The sequence below is a fragment of the Pleuronectes platessa genome, chromosome 24 (assembly GCF_947347685.1).
Source record: "Pleuronectes platessa chromosome 24, fPlePla1.1, whole genome shotgun sequence".
In the NCBI taxonomy this organism is placed as follows: Eukaryota; Metazoa; Chordata; class Actinopteri; order Pleuronectiformes; family Pleuronectidae; genus Pleuronectes; species Pleuronectes platessa.
In genome coordinates, this window is record NC_070649.1 from 3,108,321 (window position 1) to 3,130,577 (window position 22,257).

The window sequence follows — 22,257 nt, forward strand, 5'->3', positions numbered from 1 at the left end:
TATAACTGGGACACTCTCTATGTGTGTGTGTTGAAGAAAGTGTGTGTGTGTGTGTGTATTTCGGGGGGGGGGGGGGGGGGGGTTGGTATTGTATGCATGTGTCATATTTTCGAGTTATTGGCTCCATAAGTCTTTAATAGTTGAGTTTTCACACAGCCGCACTGATTAAACTTCATTCCCTGACACTTGGTACTTTAGAGAGCCGAATGTTTGAGTAGGGGGAGATTCCGCCGTGATCCTGGGAAGGTTCTGCCAAGTTAATTACCAGTCAAGTAACCGAACAAATGCTCACACTCTCCGCAGCCCCCCAGCACGGTATCTCCCATTCTCAGGATGAACACGCTCTAATCCTTTTTCTTGTTCATTAAACCTGAGTTGGGCGAACATTCATAGCAGTCTGGAGTTTCCAGAGGGAAAGTGTGAAGTTTGCAGCAGAGGATCATTTCGGCATACCTCAACCTGGGAGAGGAGATTTAAATTCCTCAGCTGAAACTACATCTGTTAAATCTTTGGTCACACCTAATTCTCAGATGGATGTTACACGTAAGAAGCCTCAAGACATAACAAAACTTGGAATGGAAATAATATGTTGTAGGTGCCAGATGCCCTCGCAGCCGTTTCTGTGAAAGTTTGCTGGAAGCCACGGAAATCTAAATTCTAATGCATTATGCAAACTGCACCTCGGGGTTGGGGGAGGAGCAGACAGACTGAGCTGCTAAGTTGGTTGGTAATTACATCATACGACAAGCAACAACAACACAAACATGGACACATAAATATGACAGAGGACTGCGCGTATACACAAACACAGCAACACAGAATATTACAACATCGATCTGATAACTGCCACCAAAAAAGTGCAGCGACTATGATTCACATGATTATTGAGCTCGGGGCAGATGGATAGATGTGTTCGCGAATGGGTGAGGACAAGGATGGATGGTGTATTATATGTTTCATGGGCCGGCTGCTGACAGATGAGTTTGCCAAGGAGGTCTGCCGCAAAATCAATGGGTGTGGATGGTCGCAATGAGCCTGAGTATTGATTGGTTTGGGCTAATATCAGGCCTCAGTCATGGTACGGTCAGAGGAGACTGACTGATGGGGCTGATATGGGCTCATATGAGCAGGTGCTGATTTTTGTTGATAGCCACCCCTGTGACACTTTTCATGTGGTGTGCGTTTCCCCCCCACACAGGCAGCATCAGACACCACTCAGTGCTGATTAGTAATTAGACTAGTTAATTACTTTGAATCACTCACTGGTGGAGCAGTGGGGTGGCATTTGGAAACGACCATATGACTGCAGCAAACACCTCTCACGTGAAATACAACATTTACATGGATGGAAAGGTCACACGATGGAGTGGGAAATGTACAGGCAGAGTAATAGAAGCTCCACAGCATCACACACAGAGAACATAGGAAATGCCTTAGAAAGCTGAGTGATTAATGAGCGTAATCAAGCGCAGACTGGTTTTGTACCTCACTTCTCCTCATGATGAGTTTGCTTGATGTTAAAATGGTCTAACAGTTTATTTCAGTCGAATACATCTGGCTTAATGGAAATTCTGGTCATTTCTTGGTGGGACTGCTGCAAAGGCCATTAGCACCTTTGTGCTCAAGGGGGGGAAGGAATAAATCAGCTTCAGTGGACGTATATTGACCTGACCTCAACCTCTGCGGCAGCCCACCATGGGTTATTGCACCATCAACTTTTACACCTCTTTAGACATGAGATGGTCAACTTGTGAGGTCCGTCGATAATCGGAAATCAAATTGTAATGTCTAGATCTTTCTTTTAATACCTTAGCGATAACACAACCAATAGACATTTTTCATGGACGTAAGATCTTACGTCACTGACAACGGGAGTTACGAGCCTGTGAAGAGAGAGTGGCACACACATCATCTCTTCAGCATTCGCATAATCAGGGGAATGGTTTGTCCCCCTGCCTTCTGGGTGGATGCCAGACAGACCCTGAGAAAACGTCTAAGAGAACAGCGAGGCTTACAGCTGCAGAAGTCCCTGCCGCTGTTATAGGCTCATTTATCATTTGCACATGTCCCATGACGCTTGATGAAATCCTTATTCGGTCCCAGTTTATCTCAGTCAAGAAAGTAGAGTGACTGAGGCAACACTTCTACTCAAAAAGCCTTTTTAATAAACTAAATTTCCCATGTATCTACAATTTTATACATAAATTCCAATACTTAGGTACTTAAGACTTTGTTAAAAATCGATTGTCATGAGAAATTGAAAGAGTTTCTAAAAACTTTAGGGCCAAATAATCTATTCACACAATGCTGCAGGTCAATGTATCATGCAAAATGCAAGAGGCTGTAAAAAACAAATTTAAAAAGACACCTTCAAACCCATAGGTTTTAATAGAGTTGAAAATTTCGCCCGCTGGAATTATAGACTCGTTAGAGCAGAAGAAACTCTAACACAGCTCTTTCATCATCTTAGTAATTCAAACCTAGGCAATTGGAAGTCTTAATCATTGCACGTAACTGTGCAGAGAAAATAAAATCTTAATGGAAGTTTTTACAGCCTGCAACGAACATCTGTCAGCAGTGAAAGACGCCCCAGTCATTATTCAGTGTTTAATAAAAGCCATGAATTCACAATGTTTCCTTATCAGAGGACCTAAGCTGAACCCTCACGTGGCCCAAAAGCATTGAATAAGACAAGGCAGCCAAATAACAGAAACCTTTGTATTTAAATTCAAAGGCGACTGCCCCTCCTGCCCTCCTCGTCCTTATCACAGCCCAGAGAGCCAAGTAATTGAAAAGCAGATTCTGCGCGCCCATTCTCACAGATGGTGCATCACTTCGCTGGGTCAATAATAGGATTGTGTGGACCTCGCCTTTCAATATCTCCTCTCATTCACTCAAAGTGCAGTGTAGAGACCAATTATTGCCGCTGATCGGAGTTTCTTTGCTGTCCTTTGTGCTCTGGTGTGACTCAGGCCTCACGTGGCACCTTGACTCTGGCCTGATGGGAGCCAGCTCATTGCTAAGTCACACTCCTGAAGATGTGTGAGTGTTCGAGTGCTCCGAGCATGATGGTTACCTTCTGACATGCAAGATGGCTCCCAGAGAGAAGCCCTTAAAGGCTCTTCTCTGCCAACCACTAAAATAGACCAGACTTCCCTGTTAGAATAACAAAATGCATCTTAACCCACCCAATGAGTGACAAGCTTGTTCTTACATAAAATGGTCAGATTCGTTAGATCTCGCCCACGTTCCTGTGAGGTGTGGTTAGTGTGGCGGCAGCGCTTTGTGTAGGATTTTGTAAATAATTGACACCTGTTCCCTGTTTACAAAGTACCAGTATGTCCTAAGTCACACCTCCGGGCGAGGGTGCCGCTTATGACTGTGAGAGTGGCCTCATCACACAGCCAGAAGCACAACTAAAGAAAGTTACCCTATGTACACAAGAGCAGAAAAACAAGCCAGCTGGGAGTTTCAGTCAGTAAATGTGTTTTCAAATCTGCAAGTGTGAGCGCTCACTCCCAGCAGGCCTGCACTGCTTAGCATTGTTGGCATAGCCTTAAAAGAAGGTGTAGCCACCGTGTTCACAGTATTTTTGTCTCTGAGAGGTATCGGATGTATTCATCCTCAAACACATTAAAAATATCTTAGTTGCTGTATTGTTTAAAATATTGTTAATATAACCCGAATGAAAAACATGGAGTTGTTTGAATACATCGCACTGCTTAAATCCTTCTCACCCATAAAATAGGTGACGGTCTTGCACATGGAGGCCCCGAAGATGAAGTCCTCTAGGATGTTGGGGATGAGGGTGAAGGGCATGCAGAAGATGGCCATCATCAGGTCGCTGACCGCCAGCGACAGCAGGAAGGAGTTGGTGACGGTCCGCATGCGCTTGTTCAGCACCAGGACCACAATGATCAGCAGGTTGCCGAAGACGCTGAGCAGGAAGATGAGCACATAGAGCAGGATGCGCAGCGAGTCCATCTCTGTCAGGGACACAGGGACAGAGGCAGGATGTCATTTATAACTTCTGTGTCTGTATCTACTTCAGCCGATCAATTAGAGGAAGGAAGCACAAGTGAATTACCAAGTATGCAGCAATGAATTAATGGACATAAATAAGGAAACATTAACTTGTTTCATTAAAATCCCTCATTAAGAAAGAGTGGGAACTTTTTCTTTCAGACATAATGACCAGGCTCATAAGACAGAATATGTCTTATGAGCCTGGGACCATTATTAAACAAAGACAAAGAAGAGTTGGGAGAACAAATAAAAGAAGCAGATGAAGAGCGGTGCATTTATGAGCTGGTTGTCTCATCAACCTCCAGCAGATTCGAAAAAGCTGAATTCTTTTTAAATCTTCATCTGTATGCAGGAGTGTAGACTTGTAATCACTCAAGCAACCACTAAATTAAATGAGATCTGAAATAATAAAGTAAGAAAGGCAAGGCAGAAAAATGTCAAATAGTTAAAATAATATCAATACGCAAAGAGAGCAGACCGTATCCAGTTATTCACCTGGGAAATAAATAACGCACATGAACAACACCAAAGCCTATTACCAGACGGAATAACTTTGCATGATCTTAAATTCGTGCTAGTGACAATACTCCCCTGCTTATATCCCGTGAAGCAAACACAGATTGAAATAATTCTAGTGAGAGAAAAAGATGAACACAACAAGATCATAAGAGTTGAACAGACCGTGTCAGGTGCTAACCTGGGAATACAACTCAAACTGGAAAAACAAGATCAAAGTTAAACAATCCTCTTCTTATCTGAAGAATAAGTCAAATGTCATTTTTCATTATTTTATTAAAGGAGTTACCTATTTAATAACATTAGGATACAATACAGAGGGATATGGGTATGATGCAGTACGGTACGGCACCAGAGAGGAAGGGATAGGACACGGTGCGGTCCGATACGAGACACTGAAACCAAATCAGCTGCATGTAAAGTAAAAAGAGCTCGGGACAAAACCACGGTCCCCTCATTAATACAGCTCTAAACTCTTCCCTGTATAGAAATACCAGAACGTCTCCTCTTCTAGAATACTGTAAGTGTGTTTCACATGGACTCCTTCATCCAGAGCTGCCCTACAGCTGCCCGGCTGCAGGACGGCCCAGCCAGAGGGGTTTTGGGATGCTCCCTTCACTCACACTGGCCTGTCACAGCCAGTCTGCTTCAGAATGAGAGTATTTGACAGGACAAGGTCGGGGCCAGCCATGTGCTGAGCTGACTGAGTCGGCTGATTAAAGCACCGACATGGGAGATGTCTGGGAGTCTGAGGAAGAGCCTGCAGACAGACACACATTCTTGCACATGAGGAGCGGAGCTGCTGTTCTCATTGTTATCGCTCATACGTGGGGATTTGAATTTTTTTTTTGACATAGTGAGTGGGGAGACATGACTTGAAACTCAATGCTTTCAAAATAACAATACATGTGAAGCAAAAGGATGATCTGCAGTATTCTTAAAGTAAAACTCATAAAAGCACGTGCCTATTTAACTACTCTGTATTCAGATGAGATCACCAACACCAAATTATATAGAAAAGAAAGCTAGAATGGTTCTCATTAGAGAGCAGACTTCTGCCAAGGCCTAACAGCCCCCTTATGAAACCATATTCAAATTCACTAGATCCAGATTTCTATTGTTGGAAAATGTGTTAACCCTCACCCTAGCCTCTAAGCGATCAAATAGAGAATCTGACCATGTATTGTTGAGTTATTTTGCACACACAGACGAGGCCCTGACGAGGAAATGTAAGTGGAGAAGTCGTTCATTTATTGGACAATCTCCAGAGGAAGTAGGCAGCAAAGATTTAATGACATGAGGTTCAGTTTGTGACAAGTCAATCACCACTGCCACCTGAGAGACCCACATGTCCTCCACTGCAAATATAAATCATTCCTGTGATAAGAAAACCCTCTGATGGCTTCGGGAGCAGTTTCATTAGCTGAGCATTGACGCCACTTTCTAGTCAACAGAAGTCAACACCTATCCCCTGTTTCAGTGAGAGAACAATACATCCACCAAACAGCTTGGTGACAGGTCTGACAAGATTTACTCAACAGAAAGATGTGAGTTACGCAGATCAGAGCTATAATGCGAACGCTCCTTCACAAACACGGAGAGGTGAGCTCGCTCCTTGGCTCTGCCACTGTGTTGAGATTTTGAGCAATCCAGTCAAGTGAAAGTGGAATTATCTATTCACTGAGCAGCAGCAGTATGCCGGCTCCCCCTGAGCCTGGCGAATGCAGGACAATTCACTTTGGTTGCTTTGACTCCCTCAAGCGTGACAGCTGCGTTTAAATCCACAGGCACGTATAAATACATCACAGATAAAAGAGCGGCGTTCACCTCGGAGACGCTCCTGAGCAGCGGGAGCGTTTCAGCCAAGAGCTGAGAGATCAACACTTGAGAGTATGTTTGGGTTGTGTCTATTAGCTTAACTTCTTATCTAGTCTTGCTGCATATCTGATTGGCTGATGCCACGTAACCTGTAATTATGATTCCCAACAGGGATCATTAAAATTTCATCACATCACTTCTCTTTCTTCTTATCTGTGGGATAGGATTAGCCGGGTTTTGTCGGCACAGCAAAGCCATTTGAAGACTTTTTACAGGGGGGGGTTTGAGTGCTTCTCATCACTTAATTGAGGGAGCTGGAGTTTAATAATGAGACATGAATAAATCCTCACAAAGGTCATTAATAATGAGCGGTAACAACTTTAGAGGTGATGTGATTGAAATAAAAAGAGAAGCAGTTGTGAGCTGGTTTATTTTGATCACTACCTCACCTTTGGGATATGTTTGAAGCCAGGCCCCTGTGAGACTATGAAATAATCCGGACAGTGACAAATGACTGTCAGCTTCGTCCAGATCTGATGTAACTGCTCAGTACAGGGGAGTAGAAAAACCTTTGCAACAGATGGAGTCAGAAAATGAGTCCTGAACTGGTGGGAGTCAGCAGATATGTTCCACGACTCCTTCCACTATGACACCCTCACTTTGCCGGATTTAAACTGGAACTAATTATCATTCCACTAGTTGAAAAAGGAAATGGCTTCACATTATCATCAGTATTAGACCTTTGAAAATATTGTGGAAGAAACTGAGTCTATTTTGAAGAAAGAACACACAAACAAGGAAATGGCCTCTTTCATTTGCAGAGTCTCAGAATTTCTTCAATATGGCCAAAATAAGCTAAATGTCTTTATCGAGTGTACCAATAAATCAGAATCTTACTTGAAGCCCCATTGTTGCTTTGCCTTCATCATGGTTAATAAACCTCTGCCTGTAAGTTCGGAGAGTTGACAGCATGTCTTGTATCCACAAAGGATTCAATCAAAAGATAGGGTGCTGTGCTTTTGACCTTTTCTCTATTTTCGGTTCAATCAACAGAGGCACAGGCACAATCACTGAATACCAAAACCGATTCACCTTGCAGGAACCTTGTGGATCTCCTCGAGTCTGAGAGGATCAGGCCGGATTTCAAGTGTAATTGGACTGCATGGACCAAACTACAGGTCTGTCTACTCCACACTGTATTACTGGGTCTTAAAAACGTGGCGGCAGATGAATACTATAGCATAGAGCTCGATGTGCAGAGGAAGATCACTGCATTGGATTTTCCATCCCTAATGAGGAGGGGTTAGTGATACAGTCAGCACAATCCAACTCAGTTAGTCTTCCTATCAACCAGTCCCATGAGAGCACTATATTGATCCCACATTACTTTCAACATTTTGGGAAGTTGGAAAGAGCTTGTTTATGTAGCGCACAAACAAGCTCAGCACATATTCAATCACCCGGGAGGCCCCGTCAGACCCACACGTTTGATGCCATTAACTCTGCCTTTTTCTGCTTCATCAACATATCCAAAGATTCTACACAGAATATTTTTGCTTGCAGAGAAGCATCCCGGAGAAAAAAGATGACACCAGGAGGTATTGGACGATAAGATGACGCGTACAGTAGGTGTAAGCTCATGTCTATTTAAAGTAAAGCTGTTAGCAATCTGAGGGAAGGTACCGCACTGCAGCCTCTCCCGAGCGTGACAAATTCTGTAAATCCCTATCCACTCTGCTGTCTCTGCAAACACAATGACAGCAAGGCAAATGCCTGCCAATGCTCGACAGGCCAGCTCGCTGCACACTGTAAATGACACTCCCACAGAGCCCAATGTTCCAATGCATTCAGATTACTGGACGGAGGTGTGTCCAGAGGCCTGAATGTCCGAAAGTTCTGGCTACGTATTGTCCACCTTGCTGTGTATAGGTTAACACCTGCAACCTGAAATAAGACAATTCAATCTGATCACCTATTAAAACAAGAAAATCATTAAAATACATGAAATTAAGTGTAGCAACCTCTGACTAGATTAAATCGATTAAATAGGAGGTTTCTCATTCACTTGAATATGGTCTCAATGGATCCAGCAAGGTCTACTGTATTAGAAGTGCTGCATTTTCATATTGATTTTACCATTCAGCTGATGTGTTTGCCGCTTAATTCCCATAAATCAGTAGGAAAACAATGCCAGCACTGAGGCACCAGTCTTTTCAAAAGCGGACACAATGCTGCACATTTACTAACTGGACTTTCTGAAAGTCAGGAGTGAAGGGAGCCCACACTTTGTAGGGATTTTAGGATCACAGTAAAAAATCGATTAATAGTAACTATTGAGTGATTAAACTTCTCGCTCATGTGCTCGGTTGCCCCGTGGTTGAGAATCCTACATAAGGTTTGACTGTTTTTACTTCGTCACTCTACAACACGGGTGGACTCAGGATTAACGCTGTAATAAGTTCTGCATCATATGCACAGAGTCTATAGTGCCAGATAAATTCATAAAACTGCAGCTGCTCATCTCTCCATTCCCCCACTATAGAGAGTGAATAAAGCTGACATGCAGACACAGATCAATACAGCGACTGCATGGTTGACAAAGTGCTGCCCATGTTTGTGGGGACCTTTATTAATGTTGTCATAGTCCACAGACGTCATTATACATCCTCATCATACAATGTATGTGCTGTTTTCAAGCTGACGAGATGAGTGCATCTAAAAGCTATAATCTCTTATTGATTTCCTATAGTAAATCTATATCACCTATATCAACACAATAACTTTTAACCTGCTGTGGACCGGATTGTGCACAACCAGTCATTATCAGGAAGGAAGATGAGCCAATAATAGCCAGTGCACAACCCCACCACCGGACCAGAAAACATCACACACACACACACACACACACATTTAGACTTCGAAAAGACCAAACTTCAACAAATGCCGACACGTAACAAACTTGTTATTGCTATAGACAAACGTCATTAGCCGTTCTCTTGGACCCTCTCATCACCTCAGGCGATGGCTGCTTTGCCTACACTGTAGCCAAATACTCTGCCTGGGTGTGTGTGTGTTCTACCTTTCCAAGCCAAATTTTTCAATTATTTCATCTGATTACCATGATCATTTCATGGCAGGCTTCATCACAGTTTAAACACCCAAAGAGAACAAGATTTTAATATCCTCAAAACACCTTGAAGTCGAAATTACTTTGAAACTTCAAGCCTGACTACACCAGTTTCTGTCTCTAAAAAATGAAACAGTGTTCATTTAATACTTATGAGATCCACTTCATGATAACTTATCTCACATGCACTCAGAAGAGCAGGGCGAGCTCAGCAAAGTGCCACTTTAAATCAGCGGGGAACGCAGAGTGTCCGGGGCTTAGCCACCACGCAGCTACAGATGTTGAACCACATAAACAAGTCTCAGTCTGAATCAAACTGCTCTCGGGGGTCTCGGGTGATCACTGTAATGTGATTTATGTCAGACACTGTTTCACTGTTGTACTGTAGGAGGTTTACAGCTGTTCCGTCTTTTCTCAGTTTACAGCTGAGAAAAGACGGAACAAAACAGTCCATCTCTCCAGAAGTGGGAATGTATCCCAGAGGATTATGTGAAATAAAACATCAGATGAAATACCATCAGCAAAAAGCGGTGAGTGATCAGTGCAAAGCAAGAATAGACCACCCCTCCCACGTCATCCATGTAACAGCTGAAATATTATCATGAACAATGCAGGAAGGACATACACAGGCAAGCACATATTTACATTTCTGTAGACCTGTATATGTAAATATAAATTGACACTGCTGAAATCCAGCAGAAAGAGCAGTTTCTGTTTGCAGTCTACAAATTAACATACAGACCACGAACACTGGATTACTGATAATTCTCCAACTTTGGAGAGTTGCAATTAGTGTAATTTTTAAAGCAGGGTTACTTGGGATGGACATTGGAGATAATGATATCCTCCGATGTGTAAGTCACACTGAATCTATTAATGTGAACATCGTGTCTGTGCATTCAGAATCAAATGAGAAACGTCTCAGAGAGGGAGTTCAATCATTAAGGCTTATTGCAGCAGTACGGCATTAACGTTTCTTTATGTATGTATGTAACAGATCAACACTGTCCTTTGCCCTACCAGTGCACCCTCTGTTAGGAGCATGGGTAACAGCTGCACCTATCTGAGCACCCAGGTTGTGAGTACATTTGAATCTTAATGCAGATATTGTAAAGACAATCTATCAAAATAGAGAGAGAGGAAGCACACAATACTCCAAATTTTCCACTATAAAACAATCTGCCAAGGTGCAAGTGCATCTGGCTTTTAAAAAGGTAAAGGAAATGGAACTCTGATTGATTTATTGCTTGTTGCGCTCCAAACCCACTCTTGATTAATTAGGAGACTAAGTACAACGCATTTGACCCGAGCATCTGGTGCTCTGACGTTTATTTCCGCAGTTAAAGTGGCAAAAGTGGATTTAGCTTTAAACCGTGAGCTTAGATCGTTAAAGTGGAGCCTACGAACTTTGCCTCATGTCTGTCCCTCTACGGCCCCCTCCTCCTCCTGAACTCTCCCATGACTCCTGAGGGAGGCACGCCTCACAGTTTGAAAACCTCTTTAGTATCTATAGTCAGTAGGAAAGAAAAGAAGTCCAAATGGTTAATGCAGGGGTGGCAGCCATGTAAGAGAGCAGCCTATAGACACTGGAAATACAATCCCATGTCTTAGGCCATGAGATAAACATTGTATAGGTCAAAGCACACACCCAGGATGTCAATATAGATGGTTTGAAATCATCCTGAGTGGAGTTCTCTCTTATTTGCTGTTTTCTTACTAGAGAACAGACAGTAAAACGTCCAGAAAATGTCCCGAGCAACTGAAAAGGACATTTGTGTTCTCACATACAGGCCCTTTGGACAATATCTGGAAATATCAAGAGATCAGTGCAAGTCTGAAAGCAGACAAATATGTGTTGGCCTGTGGGCTGTTGACAAAACAGGAACAACCCAAGAATGTAACCTTGGGCTTTAAGAAGTTTTACTTTTCAGCTCAAATTGCTTTAGTGTTTTGTTCTCACTGCTCTGAAATGCTCGGTATATAAATATGGTTCCAAAATCAATTATTTTGCAAGTATAGGCTGAAATCTCCAATTCAGTGAATAATCACACTGGGCACTTCAACAAATGTTGTGGTGGGGCTTTAATTTCCTGTCCCGGCACCGGAGTATCACATCTGAGAGCAACCATACCACCGCATAATCAGGCTCCATTGCTCTCGCTTGGCCTGAAGGGAGAGAGCGCAGGAGAAATAGGTCCGCTAAATATTAATGTAAATAAAAGAGCAGTGTTCGTGTGTGTCACCTCAAAGACGTGCGAGCGAGGGAATGAGATGAAAGCATCAATCTGTCTGCGCGACCTTTCTCTTGGTCAAACACTGCACACGCCCAACAGGGTGTGATTGCACTTGGGATAGTTGAGCCCATACGGCTGCGCTGCTGCTGCTGATGTTCATGCCTGCTCCCGTATAAGGTCAATAAAAAGTAATGCTGCACAGAAGGAGGAACGGCTGTGAATAATTTAGTGAGAGATTTGAAATTAAACTTGATACTGCGGCAGCTGCAATATAGGGGGGTAACATTTTGAAAAAAAAGTCTCCCCCCTATGCTCAGACCTCATTACCTAATCAGCCCGCTGGTGTCCTGATAGAGGACGAAGCTCAGGGGGATTTATCTCCTCCAGTGTAACGTTCAATCTCTGCACTGTGAGAATTAGTCAAGAAATAAACAAACATTTAGAATTAAAGCTGCTTTTTTTCATAGCAAACACATGCTGCTCATCCTGATTGTGGCATTATCGATGCAGGGAGAGGCACTCTGTAAATTGGGCTGCTTGGTGATTGATTGCAGACAGTGGGGAAGGCTGAGAAAGTCGTCCTGATTGCAAATCATTCTCTGGTAAAACGCAGAGATCAGGCACGGAGTCGAAAAATGCTTTTTCTTTCCTTTAACAAACATCCAATTAAATGTGTGTGGGCAAATAACAGGTCTACTGATTACATTTTAAGAAGGCAATCAATCATGCAGAGATGACAGTTTTTAATTAGAAGCCACTGCTTCCACATATTTACCATGCCAGGATGTTGGTGCTTTTATTTTATTTGAATTTTAAATGCTGTAATAAAGTTCAGTTTAACACCTCAGCTTGAAGAGAAGAGAAGAGAAAAGAAGAGAAGAGAGGATCGTACCTCTGACTCTGGTGATCGGTCTCGGGAGGTTGGAGCTGTTGCTGCAGCTGATGTTGACTCCCAGGCTGAGGTTCCCCTGCTCCACACATCCCGCCGACACCTCCAGCCCGCTCCCATTCACCACCTGCAGAGCCATGCTCTCTGGAGACAGGGACAGCTTTATTATATCACACCTGGGCTACTTAAAAAAAAAAATGACTTTCCCCGTCGCCTTCTTCTTCATATCAGGATGCGACGTGAGACTTGGAGAGAGAGAAGAATAAAAAAACTTGACTGCAATTTGAAAAGCCCAACAATGTGGAAAAAGGTGAAGAACGAGCAGAGTGTGACAGCTCACAGCAGCGGAGTGTGGAGGAATGAAGCTGCGCTGCTAAGGCAACTGAGCAGCTCTGCTCCTCTCTCTCTCCCTCTCACACATCCTCACTCGCCCTCTCTCTCCCTCTCTCTCCATTCAACTCACGGCTGTCACCACATTTAAGCCAAAGCATTACATGAGCAAGTTTCGTATTCCATAGCTGCAAACCAGGGCTTGTTCTGCAGTAAAGAAAATGGGCTTTCACTGATAAATGAACATATATAAGATTATAAGACTGTTCAGACTGATGCATCAACGTGTGAGCAGCATTTAACTGTCTTAGCTGTTTTACGGTATCGTTAGATTTAAGGAAATATTTTCAACAATATAAGACAGTTTGGTCAAAAGATAAATCAGATGGGGCAAGAAAATTCGAAATTTACGAACTTGCACAACTCATTTTCTCTGACATCTGCACGATGTTATAATGTTTTCATATCACAATATCACAACTACAGACCAATGTTTTCATTGTCTATTTGCACATTACTTGCAAATGTTTGACTTTTAGTTTGGCCCATGTCCCATCTATTTACAAAGATGGCCACCAGGTGGCGATCAAGACCATATGGTTTCAAATTTGAGGACCTGCCATGTGGTCAACGGATATAAAGTCTTTGGCAAAGACCTGATGATATGGTCCTTATTTAAGTATATCATGTCTTCCTGGTCCCCCATTGTCCACGTTAGAGGTTCAGGATCACCTCCTTTAATCAGACTCTGTGTTGATTAAATTGTCTTTTAGTCACTTTGGTGGATCGATGACAGAACAATGCCTTTCTCTCCAGGAATGAATCCTGTGGATTTCTCTGCTCGAGTGAACAACCTCCAGGTCTCGCAGGTTTATTTGGAGGACAAAGAGCCACTTTCAGCAAGAGAGAAGCCGTTTCCCTTATCCTTAGTGGTCCGGTTATTTACAGATGGTGCCATGGTAGAACTTAGCTTTTGGCACAAGAATAGATATCGTACATCCTGTATTTGTAATGAACGCTGCCTTGCTGTCTACACTCTGTCTCTTTAAAATGATTTGTTTAACCCGTATAATGTCTTGGAAATGTTCTGCAGCCTGTGGAACAACCGTAACATTTTCCACTTGGCTATTTGTCTGACCCGAAGGGAAAAAGGTGAGAGGTTCTGGGACTCCTGATGCACGGTGTAATGGCTTTGTTTATGGGGAACATTCTCGGTTTGCCTCAGGGTTTGGTTCATGTACTACAGCTTGGGATGATACCGATGCTTTGAAAATGTCTGGAGGCTGCGGGGGAGGAAGGGGAGTTGGTTTGCTCTGTGGAGGAGGAGGGCATCGCTCTTTATGTTCGTCTGTTGCTGTCAGTCCCACCGACGGTTTAACAAGTATCTCAATTGCTTTTATATTGTTCTAACGTGTGGGAGGTAGGCGTGTGTGTGAATAGCTCCAGTTTGCCTAAACTCGAGCTGGTGTTTCCTCCACATTTCTTAAGATAATGGTTTATTATGGTAAAGCCAAAAGCATCTCCCTTCTGCATCCTAATCGAAAACCCCCACTTGGAGTTTGGCAGCTGCTACATATTTATTTTCCCTGTATCGAGGTCTTCAGACATGTCGTGACCAGCATGACTGATGAAACACCAAAGCTTCCTATGTTCATAAGAGAAAATATCAGTCCCCCTATTTTTTTGCAATCTCAAGTGCACCAGAACAGCTCAGTCAGTAAAGATACACCCATCTTTCCTCCAGCTAGAAGACTACGAACTATCTTTGACATTTGACTATGCAAAATGATCAGCTGCTGCACAAACAGTGGATATGTACACAATGCTGTTTTGTGGAGTACATGTCCTCGGGTGTGTTTTGAGACATGCTTGCTGTGAGAATGTTGGATAGCTACTTGTCACACTTTGTCGCCACTTTGCACAGACTACTTTTGAATAGAGCCAGGCTAAGTAAACCAAACTGTCTCCTGCCTCCATCTTCATACCCAAATAAAAGGTCAAGACATTATCATAAATACACTTACTTAGATGACAAATTTGATTACCCATTTATCTGTTAAGTATGAAGCTAGAGCATAGACTTACAGTCATAAAGGAAGTGGAGACGTGTCTTCCATCTTAATATCCAGTCTAGGAAATAGAGGCACAAGACTGTGAGCAGAGTATGGAGAAAGATTGGAAGCAAGGAGAAATAGCACGACCTCCATAAACTCTGATGCTGTAATCAACTGCTGGTGTTGATAAAGGTCAAGATGAAAATGGTCTGGTGACGCAATGTTTTTCAAGACTCAACATGTTAATTATGAACTGGAATAAACATAAATAAGACGCTTAGCAGAAAACTCAGCTCTAATATATGAATAATCACTCAGTTGTGTGTGTTACCCAAACCCAACTTAATGATGCAATCAGTGGGGTTAGGGCAATGACACGCACACGCACACACACACACACACACACACACACACACACACATACACACACTTTTTTCAAGTGTTTTAAGCTTGTATCTTGGTGGCCGGCCTCTCTCATCTGAAAGAATTAGTGCTTTCATCCATCACCATGAAGAAACAGCCTGTGATGTGTGCTATGATTCTCTATCTGGGACACACACTGGTTTGTGCACACAGGGCTGAAGCTGAGACAGGTCTTGTCTCCATATCTTACGAGCGGCTCGTGGACAGACAGGATGCACACGTCAGCAAAGAAAAGCGCTGCCAACACTTTCTGAGGCTTGGTTAACGTGCAGGTGTTTTACTGTCCAGATGTTCAACCACACAGGGCCGGACTGACACGGAGAGAGGGCTCGGAATGAAGGGAAGACTCAGACTCTCAGGGGGCTGAAGTTTGGATCAAAAAGCACATTGAAGGATGGTGTCGAGTATTTACCAAAAACAGTAGGTTACATATAAGTTTGACAACCTACACTGACTGGATCCTGTGTCCACCTTTGAACTCCGGATCTCATCTCAGTGTTGTGCTGACCTCTGTTGGTCACATGAGGTTAGTAAGACGGCTCCAAAGCATCATGGAGAATCTGCTGCTTTGTTACAGAAGCATAGCGTATTTTTTTGGTGATTATATTTACTAACTGATATATGTAAAGATGACACAAACTGTGGTAGATGGCATGGAAAGCTGGTGCAGTGACAATCACAGGGCTACCACAAGATCATATCTTTCAAACTTGACATATTAGATGTTACATTTCCTTCATTATGGTCTTAAAAAGTCTTACATTTAACTTGTTGAAACCTGCGAAAGCCCAGAGTCACATAACAACCACCATTTCAGTGGTTTAGCTCCAGAATAAACCGAGAGCAGGATGTAAAGACCACAACGAGGACTCAAGGGATGCGATTGTAGTTTGTTATTCTAAAAATGAAAAATACTCATATGATTAGGCTCTGAAATGTCATAGTCCACCTGAGCCCAGCTTATGTTGACCAGCTTAATTTCTACTGATGGATGAAAGAAATGCCTCCGGGTTTTAATAGACTAAATTCTGTTTAGATAACATATGGTTGCATCACACTTGCTCTATGCCAACTGACGTGATAGGACGTAGAAATGAGACGAGACACTCTGCTTGCTGCTACTTGCCAGAAAATCTCATCTAAGGACTGTGCCATAGGACAGGTTTAGCACTGATATCATGGAGAGAGCAATAACAGAGGATTCCAATAATTACACTAGATAAAATTACACTGCAACTATGAAGCCACAAATAACACTGTGACTGCAATGTAACAGGATTTTACATATTTGAGGTGTCACTTTCTTTTTTCCTCCTCTTCCATTCCTCCAACAATGTCCTTTTCCATTTCTTCGCTGGCACTGATGTACCAACTGAGAATTACCAGCTAACTTGTACTTTGTTTTTCAAATCAGATCACGTGTATTCCTAAATTATTATAAGTGAATAATGTACAACACCTGCATTTATGACAGTGTTGTCTGGACCTTTGTTCTTTTACGTTTAGTCAAGCTTCATTATTAATTCCCTTTCATGACTTGATGTCCATTATCTAATCTTATGATCTCCCTATGAAAGCAAGTTATCCCATGTCCATTATTCCTTGACCATGTAAATCAATGTTCTATTAATAGTCTGTTGAATCCAAAACTGGGAGGAAAGATTGAGCTTTGAGTCGACGCGAGGAAAAACGTTGAAGTTGGCGCTTAGGAAGCATTAAACGTCATATTGGAAAAGAAGTGAAGGAGGAAGATAACAGTCAAGAGCAAAGCTTACACAGCAATTCAACATAATAAATAATATCACATGACTCATTTTTATTGCTATTTTTTTATCAGCTTGTAAATAATTTCCGCCTGATGTTCACAAGGACAAGAAGGTAATTTAAGAAAAATATCAGTGAAGAACATTAACCCAAACAATGATTGTGAGTGTGCTGCCTCTGCCTGGAGCAAAGGTGTATCTTTATCTGATGGAGGTCTTCTATAAAGACTCAACAGGTTTCAACAGACGCCCTCACTTTGTTCTGTCTCAAAGAGATCATGCTTAACTCTGCAGCTCTGGGCTTTGTGGTGCTTCTCTCAGCAGTGGAAGCTGCAACAAACGAGAGGTGAGTTTTACTCAGTTTGTAAAAATGACAAACAGAGAGGTGGTGCGAAAAAAGATGGAGCATCAGCTTCTTTCTGGATTTCTTAGCATCCAAATCCCCACACTGTGGCGCTCAGGGATTGGGTAAGCATTCAGATGCTGAGCACAAATAAAAGACGCAAAACTGGGGGGCTTCATTCTGATCTATGTTACAACCAACTGGACGTGAAACTTAAATAAGACATGATTTAAGTGAAGTTGTATTCTGTGGTAACTTTGAAACACTGTGTTCCTGTCTCCGTACACGGGCCTTTGATCAGGCCGTAATGAAGTTCAATGAAACAAAGTTCTGTGATCTGGACAATGCTCCTTCCGAGAAAAAGGAAATATTACCACGGCAGATAATAACTGCTACAGCAGCATGTTTCCTTGCTGATTCAGCAATTTTGACATGATTCATGTTTCATGAGAGGAGGGGGGGGGGGCACTGAGGCTGCATGAATCTCACGTGTCTTGCCATGTGTGTGTTTTTTATTTGCAACAGAGTAAACTATGACTACTACAAATACCATTCCATGCCAGAGGTAAGAGCGACTGATAACTGTTCACACACACATTCACATGCTGTTATATAAATGTATATACACATATATATATATTTTATATGTGCTCTACAGATCTCCAAATGGATGACTCAGATTGCACAAAATCACTCTGAGGTCGTGACCATCATGGATTATGGACAAACCTACGAGAAAAGGAATATCAGCTTGCTTAAGGTAGTACAGTTGTTTAACGGTTGAGTTCAGAATCCACTAACATGTGTATCCTGGAGTATTGGTTTGTGCTCAAGTAGGCAATTATCTTTCAGATTGGTCTGAGCACTGGAGAGAGGAAAAAAGCAATCTGGATGGACTGTGGGATCCACGCCAGGGAATGGATCGCCCCGGCCTTCTGTCAGTACTTTGTCAGCCAGGTAAGAGACGTGATTTATAATCAAGCAACAAACTCTCTGCAAAACCAATTAATCTGTCTGAACTTAAAAGTTTTCATTTGCTCCCCTCAACCAGATTCTGCAGACATACAGAACAGACCCAAAAATGGAGGAGATGATGAAGAACATGGACTTCTACGTCACGCCGGTGCTCAACGTGGACGGTTACCTCTACTCCTGGAAGGACAACAATGTCAGTCCTCGCATTTCATGGATATTTATCTATTAATTTGTCCAGGGCTCTGTCCTGAGGCTCACAAGTAGCAGATGAGCAGGATGTGAAAAGATGAGTCTATTGTGGCGATGGCGGATCCATTATTCAATAAATTCATTTCTGATGCTCAAAATGCCTCAAGTATAAAATCATCTCCTCTTCAGAATAAGACGAGCACTGTTTGTAATGTCCAGTGCTAATTGAACATTGTGACCCCTCCAGACTCGACTGTGGAGGAAGAACAGATCTCCAGGACCTCCCGGCTGCAAATGTGACGGCACCGATCTCAACCGCAACTTTGACGCCAACTGGGGCAGTGAGTGTCGTAGCTCTGCATTCAGTCTAATCTACACGGCCCACTGCTTTAACATGGAGAACGTTGAACTTGCTAACCCGTGTTGTGACAGGAGATGGTGTGATGACTCTGATTCGGATTCTTCTATTTCTTTTGCCACTCTCGCAGCCGTCGGGGTGTCGAGTGACTGCTGCTCAAACACCTACTGTGGGAGTGACCGGGTGTCTGAGCCCGAGGCCCAGGCCGTGGCGAGATTTGTCGGCAGCCGGAAGGAGGACATCCTGTGTTTCCTCACCATCCACTCCTACAGCCAGCTGCTCCTGATTCCCTATGGAAACCCCAACTTCATCGCCCCCAACCAGGACGAGCTGGTATTCACGTCGACAGACACAATAATCTGGTCAATTCATGACAAGAGCGTTTACTCCTCCTGACTATAACCATCACTGCATGTGTCTACATTGAATAAAACAACACTCTGAATATTTGTTTCTACTTCTACTTATATACTTTTCTCAGTTTACTGACTCTTTGGATTCTCCGTGCACATTTCAGTGACTGACAAAAGCTAACATGTGGTTCCTCAGATGGAGGTGGGTCTGGCTGCAGCAGAGGCTATAAAGGCCGTCCATGGGAAGATCTACAAAGTGGGAACCTCACCGGCTGTCCTGTGTAAGTACATGCATCCCTTCTCATTATGGGGACACTCAAGTGATTATGAGCCCAAACTGGACGTAGGTTTTATGAGACTAAATGAAATCTCTTTCCACAGACGCCAACTCTGGTTCATCCAGAGACTGGGCTCGGATGCAGGGGATCCCCTTCGCCTACACCTTCGAGCTCAGAGACAACGGGACGTTCGGCTTCGAGCTCCCAGAGAACCAGATCCAGCCGACCTGCGAGGAAGCCTACAGCGGAGCCCTGCACATCGTCAACTACGTCCACGATAAGACTTTTAAGGGCCCCATGGACGGCGCCGTGGCCACTGCCGCTGCCGCCCTGTGGACTGTGCTCTTAGCCGTGGGCGTCACCAGCGCCTCCATGTGAGATGGAACAACTCAACCTGCACATACGTCCAACTACAAATGATGTTTGTCTTTGTAAATTCTGAAAATGTATCTGATAAATTAATTAATTAATTAATTGCATCCTTCGTTGAAACTACTACACTGTAGCTGAGAGGTGAACTTCCCCATGGTTAGGCTTATTGTTTTCATCTGAGCTTCATGACATACAGACATCACCTGTCACTTAAAAACCACCAACCAAAAGAATAAAATATTTGAAAGTGTAATATCTTACTTTTGTTCATACTTGTGTTTTATTTGTGGCATCATTAAAATGAGTTTAATTTCTTATATAAAAAATACAAACTTTTCAATGTAACAGCAGTTTGAAGAAATACCAGCGTGCACCATGAGGTCTGAGGACAGGCAGCTATCTGCTCCAACTACAGAGAACAAGGTGTAGAAGGTGTGTTTATTTTGGGGAAGGATGCGTTGTTTGAGTACCATGCAGTCTCAATGCTGAGTTTCAGTGTCTGTGAATGGTTGGAAGCCTTGTTGTCTCACATCGGCCAGCGGCAGGAACAGCTGCTGCTCTGGAGGAAACTGGTCCCAGCGTGTCCACGTCCATCCTGAGAGAGAAAGGACCACATGCTCGTTCTTAACATCTGCTCAGGTGAGCCGAGAGGATTGTTCTCCCCCGTTTAAATTCCAACTCACACACCTTCGTTCTTCTCGGGTTCCAGGTTCTCCGGCTCTCCCGACCGCTTCCTGTCCAGGACCCCCTGCATGAATATGGTGACGTAGTGGTACTGCTCCTCCAGCCTGATGGAGTTCACCACAGACGCGAAGCGGACATTCACCAAATGCACCCCAGCTTCCTCCAGGACCTCCCTGTGAGCACATTCCTCCCACGTCTCTCTGTCAGGGACATAGAATCAGTCCGTCACATCTCAGAAGCACAGTCAGGTCATTTCAGGGCAGGTTATATTTTCTATACACTGAGAAACACACACACACACACACACATATGACGGCCTGCTAAATCATCTAGGTCAGTAGTTCTCAGACTTTTCAGCCCACTACTCCCAAAACAACTGTTCCAGAGCCTTGTGACCTCAATTATCCCAGATGTTATTGATTTGAACAAGTTCACAAAGTTCAGTGTCTCTGAATGGTCAACGATGTGCTGGTTTAGCACTTTGCTTTCAACAGAGATTTGAAGATGACGGCAGTTTTCCAAATGCCCTTTTGACTCAAGGCAGTTTTACCATAAATGAAGATTATATTTTTTACAAATTTGGTAATAAAAGTTATAATAAATCCAGCCTCTGTTTCCTTAAATAAAAAGTCATATAATATATGTTACAGCTCAAAAATCACATTGAGGTGATATGTTTATTTTAAATTAGTCTCACTGCTAAGAATCTGTTTACACTGTCTATATTAGTTTTTATTCCATTTATATATATATATATATATATACTATATAGGGACTAATAAAGGTTTATCGTCTGTTTATCATCTGATACTCACGCTGTTCCCCATCCTGCATTTGAGGAAGTAGATATTAAGTGTTTGAGGAAACTTTTCCAGCCGGAGCTTGAACCAATGAAAAGTCTAAACACGTGATAATGTTTTCCATCACCTTGGGGAAAATTCGGCGTATTAATAAATTACTAAAAACACTTGATGTCAGACTTCTCTGCATGGAATGTAAATACCGGCTCCTGAGCAGAGTCACGTGTCCGGATGAGCCTGTCCACCCACCCAAACTCCAGGTGCCCCCCGGGAAGCTGGTGCTTCCCTGCGCCCATCGCACTCCTCCGTTTCCCCAGGAGAACACAGCCGGGGTGGGCTGAGTCGGTGACCAGCACCCCGACCCCCACCCCGGGGCGTTTAACGCTCTTATCTGACATCTGAACAAACTTAAAAACACCTCGTTAATCAACACGGGTTAGCAATAACAAAGCTAAAGCTAAGCTAGCACAACAAGCCGCAACCTGCACGATTTTACCCCTGCACTTCCGCCTTCACTTCAGAAGTCGTTTCTAATTGGTCCATCAGAGATGAACGCCATCTGGTGGTTGATTTGATTTACTGCAAGTACATGATTAAATTAAACCCTGGATGCAATTGCAGCGGAAATTATTCTTTTATCATTGGTAGTAAATTATGTATATATTTTATTTGAAAATTCTTACCAATAATAATAATGAATTCTGAAGTTTTTGTTCATTCAACCT

General features: G+C 43.0%; 3 protein-coding genes across 4 annotated transcripts in view; 1 reads left to right on the top strand and 2 right to left on the bottom strand.

The window, feature by feature from the left end:
* The window catches only part of LOC128430796 (cholecystokinin receptor), a 27,474-nt gene extending 14,407 nt beyond the window's left edge, over nt 1–13,067 (bottom strand). Inside the window, exons 1-2 of the mRNA XM_053416847.1 lie at nt 12,614–13,067; nt 3,738–3,986 (exon numbers count right to left, since the gene is read on the bottom strand). Coding sequence (XP_053272822.1) covers nt 3,738–3,986; nt 12,614–12,749 — 385 coding nt within the window. The 5' untranslated portion in view covers nt 12,750–13,067. The remainder of the gene's footprint in view (nt 1–3,737; nt 3,987–12,613) is intronic.
* On the bottom strand, nt 3,924–22,037 carry nudt15 (nudix (nucleoside diphosphate linked moiety X)-type motif 15). 2 transcript variants are annotated; one of them, XM_053416852.1, is made up of 4 exons: nt 21,782–22,037; nt 20,736–20,932; nt 20,519–20,643; nt 3,924–3,986 (listed from the first exon to the last, which is right to left on the bottom strand). In XM_053416852.1, exons 1-3 carry the CDS (start codon nt 21,928–21,930, stop codon nt 20,528–20,530), a joined length of 462 nt encoding a protein of 153 aa, XP_053272827.1. In that variant the 5' UTR covers nt 21,931–22,037; the 3' UTR covers nt 3,924–3,986; nt 20,519–20,527. The 2 variants fall into 2 exon arrangements, with proteins under 2 accessions (XP_053272827.1, XP_053272826.1); XM_053416851.1 differs by lacking the exon at nt 3,924–3,986 and having other exon boundaries at nt 20,306–20,643.
* On the top strand, nt 17,443–20,054 carry cpo (carboxypeptidase O). Its single transcript, XM_053416850.1, has 9 exons — nt 17,443–17,526; nt 18,049–18,088; nt 18,182–18,283; nt 18,376–18,480; nt 18,575–18,691; nt 18,935–19,028; nt 19,176–19,378; nt 19,595–19,679; nt 19,780–20,054. Exons 1-9 carry the CDS (start codon nt 17,459–17,461, stop codon nt 20,052–20,054), a joined length of 1,089 nt encoding a protein of 362 aa, XP_053272825.1. The 5' UTR covers nt 17,443–17,458.
* Nucleotides 22,038–22,257: the final 220 nt, after the last annotated feature.

Coding starts and splice junctions, on each gene's coding strand:
- cpo (XM_053416850.1), top strand. CDS start 17,459: ATGCTTAACTCTGCAGCTCTGGGCTTTGTGGTGCTTCTCTCAGCAGTG. Junction 18,692..18,934: donor ACTCCTGGAAGGACAACAAT/GTCAGTCCTCGC, acceptor TGACCCCTCCAG/ACTCGACTGTGGAGGAAGAA. Junction 19,680..19,779: donor AACCTCACCGGCTGTCCTGT/GTAAGTACATGC, acceptor CTCTTTCCACAG/ACGCCAACTCTGGTTCATCC.
- nudt15 (XM_053416852.1), bottom strand. CDS start 21,930: ATGTCAGATAAGAGCGTTAAACGCCCCGGGGTGGGGGTCGGGGTGCTG. Junction 20,933..21,781: donor GGGGGGCACCTGGAGTTTGG/GTGGGTGGACAG, acceptor TGTCCCTGACAG/AGAGACGTGGGAGGAATGTG. Junction 20,644..20,735: donor GGAACCCGAGAAGAACGAAG/GTGTGTGAGTTG, acceptor TTTCTCTCTCAG/GATGGACGTGGACACGCTGG.